The sequence below is a fragment of the Pithys albifrons genome, chromosome 11, assembly GCF_047495875.1.
Source record: "Pithys albifrons albifrons isolate INPA30051 chromosome 11, PitAlb_v1, whole genome shotgun sequence".
In the NCBI taxonomy this organism is placed as follows: Eukaryota; Metazoa; Chordata; class Aves; order Passeriformes; family Thamnophilidae; genus Pithys; species Pithys albifrons.
The window spans coordinates 19,860,587-19,875,678 of NC_092468.1; the positions used below are offsets into that span (position 1 = coordinate 19,860,587).

The following is a 15,092-nucleotide window of genomic DNA, read 5'->3' on the forward strand; positions in this document are numbered from 1 at the left end:
CTGTTTATTACAACAATTCATTCCTCAGAGAGGAAGCAGCAGCAATCTGTCAGGAAATCTACAGGGTGACATTGTTGTCTGTTCCAGAGAGGGCTGCTCAGATGCTCTTCTGTCAGATGTTCTGTCTCACACTCTCAGTACTAACAAAAACCCAGGCAGTGAAGGACAGACAGACACAAGGAAGGCTTAGCAATGCTTTCTGTGGTGCTGGAAATTTACATCTTTTATCTCACTAAAGAAGGGATAAAGCTTTAAGTAACAGGAAAAGAGTTTTCTCTTTTTCCACCTCTTTAGAACAAGATTTACAGCAACAATGGTTGTCTCATGATTTACAATCCGATCAAATTTCCTTTTGTACTGCACTAGCACCATTCAAATCTAACTAATCTCTTGTCGTCAAAAATCTAGAATATTTCTGAAAGTACCTGCAACTGATTTATCACTAACATTAGATGTAAGAAAGAGGAAGAAAAAAATCACACTAGTGATACAAATTCTAGTTTAAATTATCCTTCCTCCCCACTCTTTTGAAGCTCATGAGGCAACAAATATGCACACTACACACATTTGCCAATCTGTTTCAAGGGGCATACACTGTTACTTCCAATGACTTGGATTAATTTAATGAAAAAGCCAGACCTAATATTGATCCCTTTTTCCCCCCACAAATGTGGACTATTTTAGTGGAGTTCAAAATACCTTCTTTGTGTTACTTACCTTGTACTGGCTCAGTGGACATTTTTCTAGCAAGTATTCATCACAGCCACACACTTTTAAGATATATTTGCCCTGGTACTCCAAGACACAAAGTTTCAGTTGTTCAGATGACAGCAACATACTTCGTGTTTTCTTCCTAATTGCTTCAGCAATAACTTGCTCAGGTACACAGTCATGATTGATTTTTAAGGTGTATTTCTGCTTATCATTGTTTGGTGAGACTATTACCCATATCACCACTATAATTTGCCCTAGAATAAATGTAAAATCATGTTAGGTCTATTATTTTTAATGCAGCTGCAAAACAAAAAGCACAATCCCTGCAAAAAACTCTACACCAAACAACTCCCACCCCTTCCCCAACACAGGGAATTGCTTTCAGTATTAAAAAAACAGATGTAAGCAAGATTCATAGTCCAAACTGACAGAGGGTTTATAACTTCTTCAAGGAACTGGGTGCACTGAGTTTATTTTTGACTCTAGTGTAAATTCCAACTTTTAGCCCTGAGGTTAAGAATATTTTTATTAACTGAATACTACTGACTATTTGGACTTCAAGAAAACAGCAGTAACTCTTTAATATTTCAGGACTGCAAGGTAACTCAGTGATTTAGCATCATTTAATTCCAAATTTCTGAACGTCACAGAAAACTGTAAAACCAACAAGTTGTTCCTATTCATTAAAAGGTCACCTCTATTTACTGAGTTATATTTCAAAATTTATTTATCACAATAATAAAAAGTGTGATTTTAATTATCCTTTTGAACCTACACTCTATCAAGAAAATTATTCTGAAGAACTTCAGGTGTAAGGTATTGCTAGAGTGTACAAAATACAGTACATAAAACAGTGATTTACCGAAGTCACCAGCTGCACTCTTTGATTTCAAACACTGTTTCTACTGTAAATACTGATCTTACCTTTGTCTAGTTTGTTGTATATGTGTTTGGGTAGTTCAGCTGAAGACTCTACATTGGGAGGATACACATACAGTGCTCTGCTGTGCGGTGCGTTGGCATCTCGAAGATCCACTGCTTCTTTACAAACATTAAGAATGTTTCTTCTGAAGTCCTGTACTTCTGGATCCTTGACCATGTCAAATTCACAGACAGGCATACCAATAGCAAAACCTACAGCATGGAAGCAGCATGAGGAGGAAATAATTGTAACTGGCAATTAGAGCTAAAGATTTCTTCTATCGGTCACAAAAAAAGCATGTTTTAAGCAAAACACAACCTAAAATATTTGTGTTAACCATGAGCTTCTACTTGTATACATAATTGTTTTATATCATTCAAGAACCACACAGTTCTAAAGTGCACTCACAGACACAGAAAAGGTTAGAAAACAGGTGTACGCTCCTTGAAGATCCTGGAAGACTTAAGTCACTGCTCTTACAGCTGACATTCCTCCTGGAGGAAAAGGACCAGTACTAAACTTCCTTTAAAGTCAGCACAAAGTTTCCTAAAAGGGAACCAGAGGAGCTGTGACACCTGATTTTTTCTAAAGCCCAGGCAGGATTATTGGGAGCTATCAGGACCGGAATCAACTTACAATTGAATGACAGCTATTAATTTTTTTTAATTACTTACATTATTTAAGAAATGCAACAAGCATTCCAAGGGATACTGAACTTAAGCTCTTTGGCACTGATTCATGTAATAACAGTCCATTTCTCTCAGGTCCTCAGTCTCAGATGTAATTCCATTTACTTTAATGAGATTACTTGGATAAATCATTATTTATGCATGAATGTTCAAATGGAAACTTTCAATTGTCGTGTTGCAGGGTTACCCAACCACGAGTCTCCCCTAGTACTGAGCAGGTTGAGTTTCCTTATGATGCAGCCATAACAATTAAATAATTTAACAACTAGGAGCACCCCAGAACAAGTATTTCCAGATGACAAGTCTCTGCCACTGCAGTACGCACTTGTTAGCAACAAAACAGGAGTGGGTATAGGTTTGTACTCCCTGATAGTAATACTTAACCAACATGCTGGAATACATGCCAATCTCCCTATACTTCCTCAATGGATCATGGAAAATATACCACTCAGAGATAATTCAAAACATCACAGTTTCTCTTCCATCCGATTCTCCAGCCTAAGGTGTTTGTTTCCCTCCTCTTCCATGTTCTTTTGTCCAAAGGGGAAAAGGGAAGGCAAAAACCACCTAATATTTGAAATTTCACTTTCTAAGCAAGCTAGAGCAAACATGTCACCACAAATATGGTTTAAGATTCGTAGTTAAATCCAGAATTTATAATTGTGTAAATTTCAAAGCAAATTATGATTGTCTTCCCAAAAAACAGAACAGGCTTTGCTCTGTAAAAACACGACATCCTGCTAGTAAGAGACAAGCAAAAAGATATCGTCTAACTCTCAAGCAACTGCAATTAAGTTTTATAAAGCCAAGGCTTTACATGTGAAACAAACAGAACAGCAAAATAAATTTAACTCACAGCTTACAAATACTGGCTTTACTATGATCAGCACCTTTGGACATTTGATGGAACAACTGACAGTTATGAAATGCAAATGTGATGAAAACAACCTGTTTGAATTCTTTACATTGTGAAGAGGAGAAGTTAATTAAACATATTAACTGTGTTTAAATAAAAGATGGTCTCACCTATTTCTCTATTCAGAATCTTTTCTTCTCTGTTACCTACTGGTTCAATAACTTTTAGAAAAGGCTGAAATAGTCGCAGGTCACAAAGTCTCCGCGTTTCATCAAAAAATTCTTCTCTTTCTGCTTCTTGTGTAACACTTACAAAAATGTAAGAAGATTCATCCTGAAGGAGCTGAGAGAGGGGGTATTTTCTTGCTTCTTTGAAGAGTTCATGTTTAATAGTCAGTAAGGTGGCCTCACGGAGGCATTCTAGTGTCACTATCATTCCATTTGGGAGAAGACATTCCACAAGGATCCTCGGTGGCATCAAGTGGATGCCCCATAGTTCACCAGATGAGGGTCGTGGAGGCATTTTTGAGGCTTGAGATAATAACTTTGTACTCCAAGCTTTTCAAGCAGTGACTCGTACGTGCAAGCCTGAGTAAAAATCAGAAATTTAAATATTAAAATTTAAAATACAAACAGTACCAGGACTTTTGGATAAAATTGTTTATACACCACTTATAACTACAGATGAATATTCATGGCTATATTTTACATTCATTAAAAATGATTTGATAAAACTGACACCTAAGGACTAGCATTTGATCTAAATATCTACTGAAGCAAAACAGTTAATAGTAGAATCACATTAGTTGGGGAAAAATGCCAATATACATATGGTCTTAAAAATAGAGGATTTTTATTTTACCTGAACTTTATAATTCATTATTAGAACACTTCAATAGCATGGGAGATGAAAATATGTACTATTCAAATTATTACAGAAATTTTAATCCAATCTCAAACCTGGTTCTTCACATTTTAATTTGGAAAGAGAAACAAATTATCATTTGGATGATACAAACCATCAGCTGTGAAGTTTAGCCAAAACCAATGCTTTCATATTTTTTTAAAGAAATGTTTTTATTTCAAATCTCTAAAGTATTCAAGCAACACTAACATAATAGTTATAAATATTTACTAAAACTTCTAAGTTTGATTCTAAGAATCCATGTACACACAAGATTGGCTGTGGCTCTTGTAGATCAGTATAAGCTACTTTTTGCAACACAACCTTTTTGCCACGAATGAGACAGAAGAATTGAGAGCTCCATTAACACCTTTTAGTTGGACTTGTTTTATTTAGCATTGATTCCCTGTTCTAGTTCCCTTTGGCAGCTGCATGAATGTCTTTGCCAAGCCAAAGGAAAGGAGGGGAACACACGTCTGACCTTCCAGCTGTGCTGCTCATGACAGCCTAGAGCAGCTACAAGAAAAATATTGTCTGGACCAAGCAGAGATGTCTCACAACCCAGGGGCCAAGGGCAGATGCCAACAAAGAGGAGAACCACCAGGCAGGCACCTGGTGATACTTCAACAACAAACACTCATAATTTTTACTTAATTTTAATTTTCTTAACCACGTATTTGTGTATTTGCAAAAGAAATCCATCAAGAGCTGCTGAGTTTGCTCAGGGTTTTTCGCACACAAACTGTTGGCACCCTGTGACAAGAGGGAGGAAAGCTCCATGTTGCAATACATTTGCTCTGCTTTGTTCTGAAGCCTGCTACTTTCACCCAATATCTCAGATTTCTGTAATGAAATGAAGTTCCTTATCTCTGCATTCTCTGCTTTTAATTTTACAGAGATCCATCATAGCACCATCAAATGTTAGGGGTTGGAAGGGACTTTAAAATCATTTAGTTCCAACTCCGTGTCATGGGCAGGGGCACCTCCCACTAGACCAGGTTGCTCAAGGCTTTGTCCGACTTGGCCTTGGACACTCCCAGGGATAGGGCAGCCACAGCTTCTCTGGGCAACCTGTGCCAGGGCCTCAACACCCTCACAGGGAGGAATTATTTCCTAATATTTACCTAGCCTAAATTTCCCCTCTTTCAGTCTGCACCCATTGCTCCTCGTCCCCTCACTAGTCACAAACCCTCTTTGGGCTCTCCCTTTATCTTAGCTTTCTTAATACCAGAAAGAAAGGGAAACCCCCAAACCAACAGCTTCACATCACTTCTGTTTGACCAGCTTTCTTAAAGATCTTGGAAAAGCAATTAATATGATGCTTGCTCCTTGCTCAGCAAATTTTTAAAATATATTGATATAAATGTACATTTTGTGTATATAAAAACAAAATTATAAATATATAAATCTTATGTAAAATTTTTAAATATAAGTTAAAAAATAAAACAATGATCCTTAATTCTGCACCTCTATGTCTTGGTACTTTCTGTAAAGTTTTCTTCCAAGTACATCCAGTACCTGCTTTTGCCACACTTCAGTTCTTACAAAGAAGCATTAGAATGAAAATGATGTTTCCCCAAATCCACTGCTTCCTAAGCAACTCGGTTGTGCTTTTTAATCCCTCCTTTGTAGTTGTAGTTTGGGCTTTTAAAAATATCCACAGAAGTATTGAAATGCCACTGCAGATTTAGAAAAAATGCTTTCCCACTAACACGTCATGCATATTTAGAAAGGCTTTGCAACTGACTTCTTTTTCAAAGAGAGCTTAAAGAAGCTGTTTCATTTCCCTCATCATTGTGATAGTCTCAGTGAGCGGATGCTGAAATGGAAAGTTCTAAGCACACAGAGTGTATTTAAAGAGGCAAACTTGGGAAGCTTACCAATGACAAAACATTACCAGTGAGCCCAAATAACACCATTCAGAGTAACTTGGAGGATTTCACATTACTGATAACTATTCTCAGCTTACAAATAAAAAGAAACATACACGTTAAATGGCATCTTTTTGATCTGTGAAAGCATGAACAAGACTCCCTCCCCACATCACTGCATCGAGTGCCTATTTACATTCCTTAATTACAAGCACAGACAAACACATCACTGTTATGGCATAAACCGGCCCAAAAGCCCCAAATAAACAAGAATATGCAGTTATATGAACTTTTCCTGTCCCCACAATGATAGTGTAGATGGACCACAATCAAATTAAATATTTACAACACTGACTGAGTTTATACCAGAAATCTTTCAGTTCACAATCCAGTTGAGACTCCTCTGAACTATAAGAGCCCATTTTCACTGCAAGAGGGGCTTGTTCCACTGTAAATCTTCCTGCCTCCCCACCAACAATTGCCAGCTAAGAAACAGAAGCAGGAGTGAGGGACACACACATAAATATCAAATCCTTTTACCTCTTCAAAGTAAATGTCTTTTATCTCTTCAAAATAAGTATCAACCTTGGCTTCTTAAATAATTCAAATGTTAAATGACAACTCAATACCATTTCTTCAAAAACTTGCAAACGGTCCAAAAGTGACATCCCAAAATCTACACTTTTTAGACAACTGCACAAAGACAGCAGCTTTTGTTTTAAACTGGGATACAGACGTGCTGGAACGGTGCAGTCATTCTGTGTGCACATTAATTTCACTTACACATGTAATCACGCCTCCAGGGTTTGGATTTGGAAAGCAAAAATGTAAACAGAAACAGTTCTGAAGTATAGCTGGCAGCTTGTGTTTCTGTGTACACTTTCAAATCTGGAAGGCTGCCTGGAATAAATAGAATCAATTATGTTCTTCGACAGTTAAAGGACTATAATTTTAAGGGAATTCTAGAGAGATGTTATTTGAGTCAAACTGAGGGTACAGGCAAACACTTCAAACGAACACGGCATCACACCTGCAATCCCTGACCTTCCACAAGCACCTTAAACATTTTTCCCCTGCCAAAAGCTTTGGGACACTTGGACTTGTGCAAAACACTTGACAGTGTCCTGTATGGCATCCTTGTCTCTAAACTGAAGACATGGATACAACAGATGGACTGCTCAGTGGATAAGGAATTGGCTGGATGGTCGCACTCAGAGTTGCAGACAATGACTCCATGTCCAGGTGGAGCCCAGTGACAAGTGGTATCCTCAGGGGTTGGTGTTGGGACTGGCACTGTTTACCACCAGCTGGTGACAGGGACAGTGGGATCAAGGGCACCCCCAGAAAGGTTTGCTGGTGACACCAGACTGCGTGGTGGGGACACCAGGCTGGAGGGAAGGGATGCCATCCAGAGGGAGCTGGACAGGCTGGAGAGGTGAGACTGTGCAAACCTCATGAACTTCAACAAGGCCTGCACCTGGATCAGGGCAATCCCGAGCACAAACACAGGCTGGGAGGAGAATGGATTGAGAGTAGCCCACTGACCTTGCTGAGTACCCAACCCAAAAGTGATCAAGTTTTGAGATTCCATTCAAAGAGAGTAAACATACATGGTGGGAGAAAATGAGAAGATAAACAACATACCTACTATAATACAGATTCCTACTTGATTCCAGATACACTTACCATATTAATGCTAATTTATATAGTTTGTTTTCTTAATATAAACTAGCCATCATCTGATATAGCTGATATAGTCCCTTATTAAGAGATACCAAGTTTAGAAAGTTTGGCTTAAGTAAACTATGACAGTTTAATCACCCCACAGGTAAGAACACACTGTGCATTTAAGTGGGTCAACTTATGGGGAAAAATAATTATTGCTCCCTCTAGGAGACGTATGGTTAAAGCTCGCTTTCATCAGCACAAGCACCTGCAGTTACTCTTAAGGCTCTGCAAGGAAATGTTTCCATCTCTGATACACCAACTAGCCAGAAATCTAGCAAGCACAGAAGGAAGCAAGAAGTGTACTGTGCTGTAATATTGTATGGAATGTATAAAGTATGGGATGCTTATGCAAAGAGGTGCACACATTCCAGTGACTGAGAACTGAGTAATTTTGCATTGCTATAAACATCAGCTAATGTTTCAAAATCCATTCAAAAGGACAGACTAAACACTCAGTATAATTTTATCAGTCCATATTTGAAACTGAATGAGTCATTCAGTAAACTGCTACACTTTAATTGAAGACCATTAGTTTTTCCAGTCACAAGACAAATCCCATTACACTGTTTTTATAGAGAGGATGTAGCAATGTTTTATAATAATTTGTGGTATCTTCGGTATCAGAGAGCAGCTCATTAGGATTTGTGTCTAATTTGATTTCTTTTCCAAGCAGAAGTTTCCTCTAGAATCCTGGCTTTGCCTTAAGAAAAAGGCTTCTATTCATTAAACAGTCTTGATTCTCTATTACCCTGACAGAATTATCAAGTACAGATATGACCCCCAAATAAACTTTTATAAAGTACTGTGGAATCCCCAAAACAGAGGGTTTGTGCAGATAAAAAAGTTCCTGGAACAAGAACAACACTTTTCAGAATGCAAGGGACATTTCAACCTTCCTAAATGCCACAATGTTTTATCCTCATCTTCAGACACATCAGGCACTCCAAAACATGAAGAAAACTGGGCAGAGTTGTCTAATTTTGCTGCTGTCCAAACTGCTGTGTGGTGACAGTAAGACCGCCCCAGACTTGGTATTTTCAGTACTGTCCTTTTGTTCTTCCTGCTTGCCAAGCTGGCACTTTTCCAAAATCCAGGAAGACTAGTACAAAGATGTCTGAAGCTGTCCTCCATGAAAACACTATTACACACAGATTTGAGTGGTAGAAATATTGCTTTTTTTAGAACAGAAAACAGAAGACTGTTGCATTGCAGTCGTGTCTCATTTCTTACGTATTACTTTCATGCTTGTTTCCCAGAAAACGCATGGATACGCAGAATTGCTTATCTGATCACAAACAGCAGCTCAAGGGAAGCAAACAGAAGGGTTTAACACTGTCAAAAACATCGTAGCAATTTGTTTTTTCCTGAAACAGGCTAATAGTTCCAAACGTTACCAATTTTATTTGTAGTTACCTACTTATTCCCCCCTCCAAAAACAGGCCAAGTACATTTGCCTTGTTCTAGGCAGAGCTAAAAAGACTCTAAAATTATTGGTAGCATCCATAGAATTACAGTGCAGAAGAAATACAAGATCACTCTTTCCTGAGAATGTAAAACCTCATTGGAAATTAGTGAAAAGCAGTTTCAGGTTAGATATGAGAACACAGGTTAGTTAGATATGAGGGTCAACTACATCTCAGAGCTGTTTTCTTTAAAGTTATATTATGTCCAATTTTTTTTTTAAATTTCAGAAGTCAATATTCTCATAGTGACTTTCACATACCATTAATAAAATTAATGGTGAGGTCATCCTGAAAAAAAAAAGAACTCACTGTAAAGTGCTGCCCAAGAGGCAAGACGTGTTTTATGTTAGTGAATAAAACACAGGATCAAAAAGCTGAAACAAAACCAAGATGAACATTTTAAAAAGATTTACTATTGCTGGAATATTTTTTTTCTCTCCAAGAAAACCAAAAGAGCTTTGTGAATTCTTATATTCAAATCCCCTTGCTCACCCTCCCTCATAGTGTTTATAGCTTCGCTCACTGTCTGGGAGCCATGAAAACAGGATCACGAGAAAGAAACATTTGCAAGTTGCTGGTGACCTCTACAATTCCCACTACGACTGTGCTTTTTCCCCAGGGATCCCATGACATTCCAAAGGCAGAATGTCTGTCCTAGAACATTTTCTTCCAGTTAAAGGCAGAATTTTTTCTCATGTTAAACAAAGGAAAGCCTAGAATTAAATCTTCCTTTTTAGTCCAAAATCATTCAGTAATTCCATTTCTAGATTCACCTCAAACGACAGGATTTTGTTATTTATAGAGGACTAATAGTCATAAAGGACAACAACGAATTAGAAAAGCGATGCATCTTTTTATGCTTCACATATTTGCTTACTCATTACTTCAGCAATTAGCTTGGCTTGCTCGGTAGCAGGATGAGAATTTCTCTCCCACCTGGCTCTGTTCTGGGTGAAGCTGTTCCTCCACAGCAAGGTGTGAGCTCTGGAGCTCAGTGAGCACCACTCAAATTCTTTCAAGCTCATTAGATAAAAAGCCTTAAAGTTTGGCAACAAAATCAGAGCAACGTGCCATGTTGTACCCATAGAAAGGTTTTCCTCTGATTACATATTTTTCTTTAATACCCCATTTCATATGGCTGACAAACACTGTTTTATGTGGACATCAGAAAGAACAGCAAGCAAAAGCACACCACAAACCATACTCTGCTTGTTGCTATAAATATTAAGGGCTTCAATATCAGCTTTTGCAGGCAGTTCTGCTTTTGGAAGTTAGTGCAAAACAATGCAAGCAAAAGATCACTCTAGAACATAATTCATTAAGCTATACTTGTGAAGTAACAAATGCTGAATACATAACTAAAAATACAAAATAACTCCACCTTAAATAATGCTGTTTAGTTTTCTTTCCATGTTTCTTCCCATCCTCCCACCTTCCTGGGATATTTGGACCGCAGACAGTAAACAGGATCTTTAAAAACAGGAAGTGCTGGCACACAGACAAGGAACCAGAGCAGAGTTAATCCAGGTGTTGGCAGAGTCTGACTCTCCACCCGGTGGGAGCAGCTGAGGAGCAGACCTGGAACTGGGACAGGTGCTGACCGCCCCAGGCACGTCACCTTGGCTTTTGGAAGGAACACGTTCTGCTGCAGCAAGATAAACCTCCAGTTGTATTGAGGAAGAGGAAAGATTTCCTCTCCCACTGTCCATATCCAGAACTGCAGTAAAACTCCGGAGGTTCTGCAGACTTCACACAGCTACACTTACCTCTCTAATACAAGCAACAGCATTAAGAGGGTTCGACCTACAAGGTTCACCTGGCCAGCTTCTCTGGATGGAAGGCACAGAGGGCACTGTGTTCCCAAGGAAATGTGACTGAGATTAGGCCCAATTCTGTTTATTAATTTACATTCATCTTCACACAAAGTATTTACCCTGTAAGCCCTTTCTTGACTAAGAAACAGCTGAGAAAGACATCAGACCAACTTACAGTATCTTGTGTACTTCCCACGTAACATTTCTTAGGATGGAGTCTGCCAGCAACTTAAAATTGAGATAATGGTTTTCTGCTGTATTAAGTTACTCCAGAGCCTGAAAACAACTAATGTGTAAAACCAAATACTTCTGGAGTGGCAGTGGATTGCACTGTTTTTTGCATCTTCACAGATTTTTAATATTAAGCCTAGAACAGTGAACCAGAAGACTGAAGTTTCTGTTCTGTAATCCAAACAAAAATTAGCTTTCCATTTATTGTATCTTAACTGAGTTCTGCAGCCAAACAGTATTTACAGAAGCATGAGTTTAGTCTACATGGACTTACTGAATTCACTTAGCAGAAATCATTATCTTTTATTTACTGGCAAACAGAGGATGGGATGCAACTTCATTTCTGTCAGAGCATTTGTAAGGAACCACGTGCCTCAGCAAAAGCTGTGGAAGTAGGTTGTTTTATTTTTCTCTTTGTTTAAGCTCCTTAACTGAAAAACTGAAACAATACATTCTCCATTGAGCTATTTCTTAGCTCCCTTTTCAAAACCGTTTGTTGAGAGAAGGAAGTTTGTGGCAGAGTTAACACAAAGCCACAGCCACTGTAATGAACGAAATTCAATTCTGCAGCTAAATACACTTGCCCTATAAAGAGCTGAAATTAAGACAGTTCTTAGTAAATGATCCTATACAAAGACACAAGAAATAAAATAGCAAGCAAACAAATCTGGTTCCTTGCAAACACTGCCCTGTAGAAGCTGTTGTCTATTCTACACAAGCTACAACCACAACTGGAAAACACTACGGCTCTTCCAAGGGTGGGTTAGAAATACTGGAGTCCTACTCCCTAGTAAACTTGTTTGTGACACAGGGTCAATGGTGATTAACCAAACATTTATTTAGCAGTAGATGATAACCCTGCTGAAAGGTAAGCAACACTTTTCCATAGAATATTATCAACAGACCTTTATTTACTCCAGCAACAGATGGAGACTGTCCTGCCTACCCCACACACCAAGTGGGGAGGCTGTTCAGCTGCAAAGCATTTGGCACCACTAATTGGTTCCATTAGACTTCATCTCCCTAAAGGTCACAGCACCTCAGAAAACTGGGCCTTCTGTGTAAAACAACACTGAAGACTGAATTCCTGATTTTGTAAGAGTATATGACTGTGTCATATAAGTTACAAACCAAAGTTTCTGAAGGAGCATTGATTCCTGTTCTGGCTGTTGACCCTGGTAGAACAGCAGTTTTTCTCTGCATTTACAGGTTGGATGCCACAATCACGATGCTTGAGACACTAATCCATTTGCATTTGTGATCAACAAGTGCAAACAAACATGATTCCTTGTGACTGTGTATGTCATTAGGTCCTGCAAGCTTCCGCTTAAAGTACAAAACCAGCTCTGGTGAACCGTGACAAATGGTTCTTCAGCAACTTTATCCAAATGTTTATCATTCTTGTACATGTCTGTTGGAAACATCTGTTACAATTCAATGTTGAAAGTCCTCAGCCCAAATTAAGATGCAAACAACACCAAATGCCAGGTCAACAATACTGAGTTTGCTTTGCAACATTAAGTGTACGGGGGAAAAATAAAGAGAGAGAGGAAGAGTGAGAAAGAGAAACAAAGAGAAGACAGAAAGTGCAAGCAGAAGATAGTCATTGTCGAGGATCCAGTGGCTTCCCCTTGGTCCTTCAGGGCCCTGGGCTTCCTTGTGGTGATGGGATCCCTCCCAGTTCACTCTCAGAGTCACATTTACACCATCCCTCGTTAGCAGGAGAGGCGAGAGTGGGAGTGGCTTTCCCTCATTAGTGTGAGAGGCAAGAGCAGGTGGTCTCACTACTGTACATGCTCAGGTTTTAACTCGGGAGTGGTCAGGGATCTGCTCTGGAGGTCATACGAGGCAACCCCCCAAAATCAAGTGTCCTATTTGTGACCCCACTTCTTGCACTCATTGCATAACACACCACAATGGAGTGTTGGTGTGAAAAGTGTCCAGTCCTGCCTCTGCAAGGCCAGAACTGAAACTGTCCCTTCTTGGGGCCTGTGCAGAGGCATCCGGGGTGTTTCTCTAACACCTTTCACCACTGAGCTTGATGTTTAAGGCATATACTGTAAACATTATTAACCCCTTCCTTACCCCCTCCTCTGCAAACCACACAAAAGCATGAGATTCATGTGTGGGGCTGTGGAGTCATTAAGCTGTTTGCTGGGCATCTCTTTTTCCTCTACTTCAAGCTGTAACCCAAACTGTTTCTCTAACGAAGTCAGGGTACCAACAATTTGTGTTCAATACATCTGAAAGACATGGGTAATGTTTGCCTAAATAATGTTTGTAGTTACCATGAGCTTCCAAAGAAGTGACATAAGCTCAAAGGTATTTAGGCAGTGACTATCACCCGCATCTCTGCAATGGTTTAAACATTTCCCAGATTCCCAGTTTGGGAAGTCACTTTCATATCCAGATTAAAGGCTCTGAGACTAAAGCACATTGCAGCCCACTCTTACAGTCAGAGCTATGTAAGAAGGATACATTAAATAGAAAGACTTTTATTTTTAAAAAGCCAAAAAGATACTGGCTATTAAGAGAACTTTACACATCTGCACAAATAAGGAAGTACTTTTTTAATACATGGATAGTTCATTGGAAACATTTTGTTAATGTTTTTGTAGGTGTGTGTATTAAAAAAACCTCAAAGCAGTTTTCAGCCTGGTGGAGTTTAACCCCAGAATAGAATAGAAAATCACAAAAGCTTAAGTGTTTTGGATTTAATTTCCACCCATAAAAAACATCAATTAGGGAAGGGTAACTATCTTGCAAATCATCCTCTTTGTTGTTTAAATAAATAACCTGCTCACATATCAGGACAACAAGAGATTGGAATCTATAATTACAGTTACACTTCTCTTATCATCCTGAAGTTGTTTGTGATACTGGCTACCTGCTGATATAACAACGAAAAGCTTGGAAAAGAGGTGATGAAAGTAGTTGAAGAACTGGATTGCAAAACAACTTGACAACATATTTAAGAAGAGTTTCCATAGCCAGGTTTTAATATCCTTCTCTTTGTGTATCAACTCTCCCGTTTTATTGCTCGTTGGCTTCTGTTTTCAGTTTCCATCTTTATCTCTTGGTGGTAGTTTTGCCATTGCTCCCTAACATGTCAAAACCTTCCAGCTTGGAGGTATCTGAGATCAAGGGAGTGCTGCTGAGCAGTGATAACAACATCAGTGCTTTATCCTCCATTTCAGAGCAAGTTGAAGAGGAAGGCAAGTTATTAGAATTTTACTAACTACAAACTGGGTGAGAAGATAAACATGAGAAAAAACATTAAACTTTACTTTCTCAAATAAAGTGTTAAAATTGATTTAAGCATGTTTTTTACCTAGAAAACACATCCAAAAATTCACGTAACTGGTTGAGTCTTTCATCTACAATGACAGCATTATAATTTCACATACTACTATTTTACACCAAAGTACAAAGATAATTTATTATAAATCAATCTTTGTAACAAACTTTCTAGACTAACAGTGGCACTCACAGGCACATCCTCAATTATACACCACAATCAAGACTAAGATGTCTGGTTGTTGCTTAAAAATTAGCTCTTTCATTTAGACACTAGAGGCTTTTTTGGGACAAGTGCTCTTTTACAGTACTTAACATCAAAATTGAAGGTTTCAGAGGAGACAGCATGAAACTGCAAGAAGATAAAATACAACATATTAATCACTTTCCTCCCACCAGTGGAGACTGCCTTGATAAGCTGGTGAGTGGAACTGGTTGTACAACATCCACAAAGACAGAAGAGCAATTTTCAGTTTTATTAGTATCACTTCCACTTTTATAATCCAGTTGCAGAATTTCCTGATTATTCTGTTGTGAGCTGGGAATGTAAATACAAAAATGAAGAGTAAGTGGTATGTTTTATAATCTAAGCAGTTTAATGACA

General features: G+C 38.6%; 1 protein-coding gene across 3 annotated transcripts in view; it reads right to left on the bottom strand.

The window, feature by feature from the left end:
* Positions 1 to 15,092, bottom strand: part of PIK3CA (phosphatidylinositol-4,5-bisphosphate 3-kinase catalytic subunit alpha) — a 39,695-nt gene that overhangs the window by 18,822 nt on the left and 5,781 nt on the right. For 2 of the 3 annotated variants that reach the window (XM_071566392.1, XM_071566390.1), the window contains exons 2-4: positions 3,352 to 3,768; positions 1,639 to 1,848; positions 718 to 968 (exon numbers count right to left, since the gene is read on the bottom strand). In XM_071566392.1, coding sequence (XP_071422493.1) covers positions 718 to 968; positions 1,639 to 1,848; positions 3,352 to 3,703 — 813 coding nt within the window. In that variant the 5' untranslated portion in view covers positions 3,704 to 3,768. Of the gene's footprint in view, positions 1 to 717; positions 969 to 1,638; positions 1,849 to 3,351; positions 3,769 to 10,527; positions 10,713 to 15,092 lie in introns of those variants that run through there. The other variant, XM_071566391.1, reaches the window with a different exon arrangement.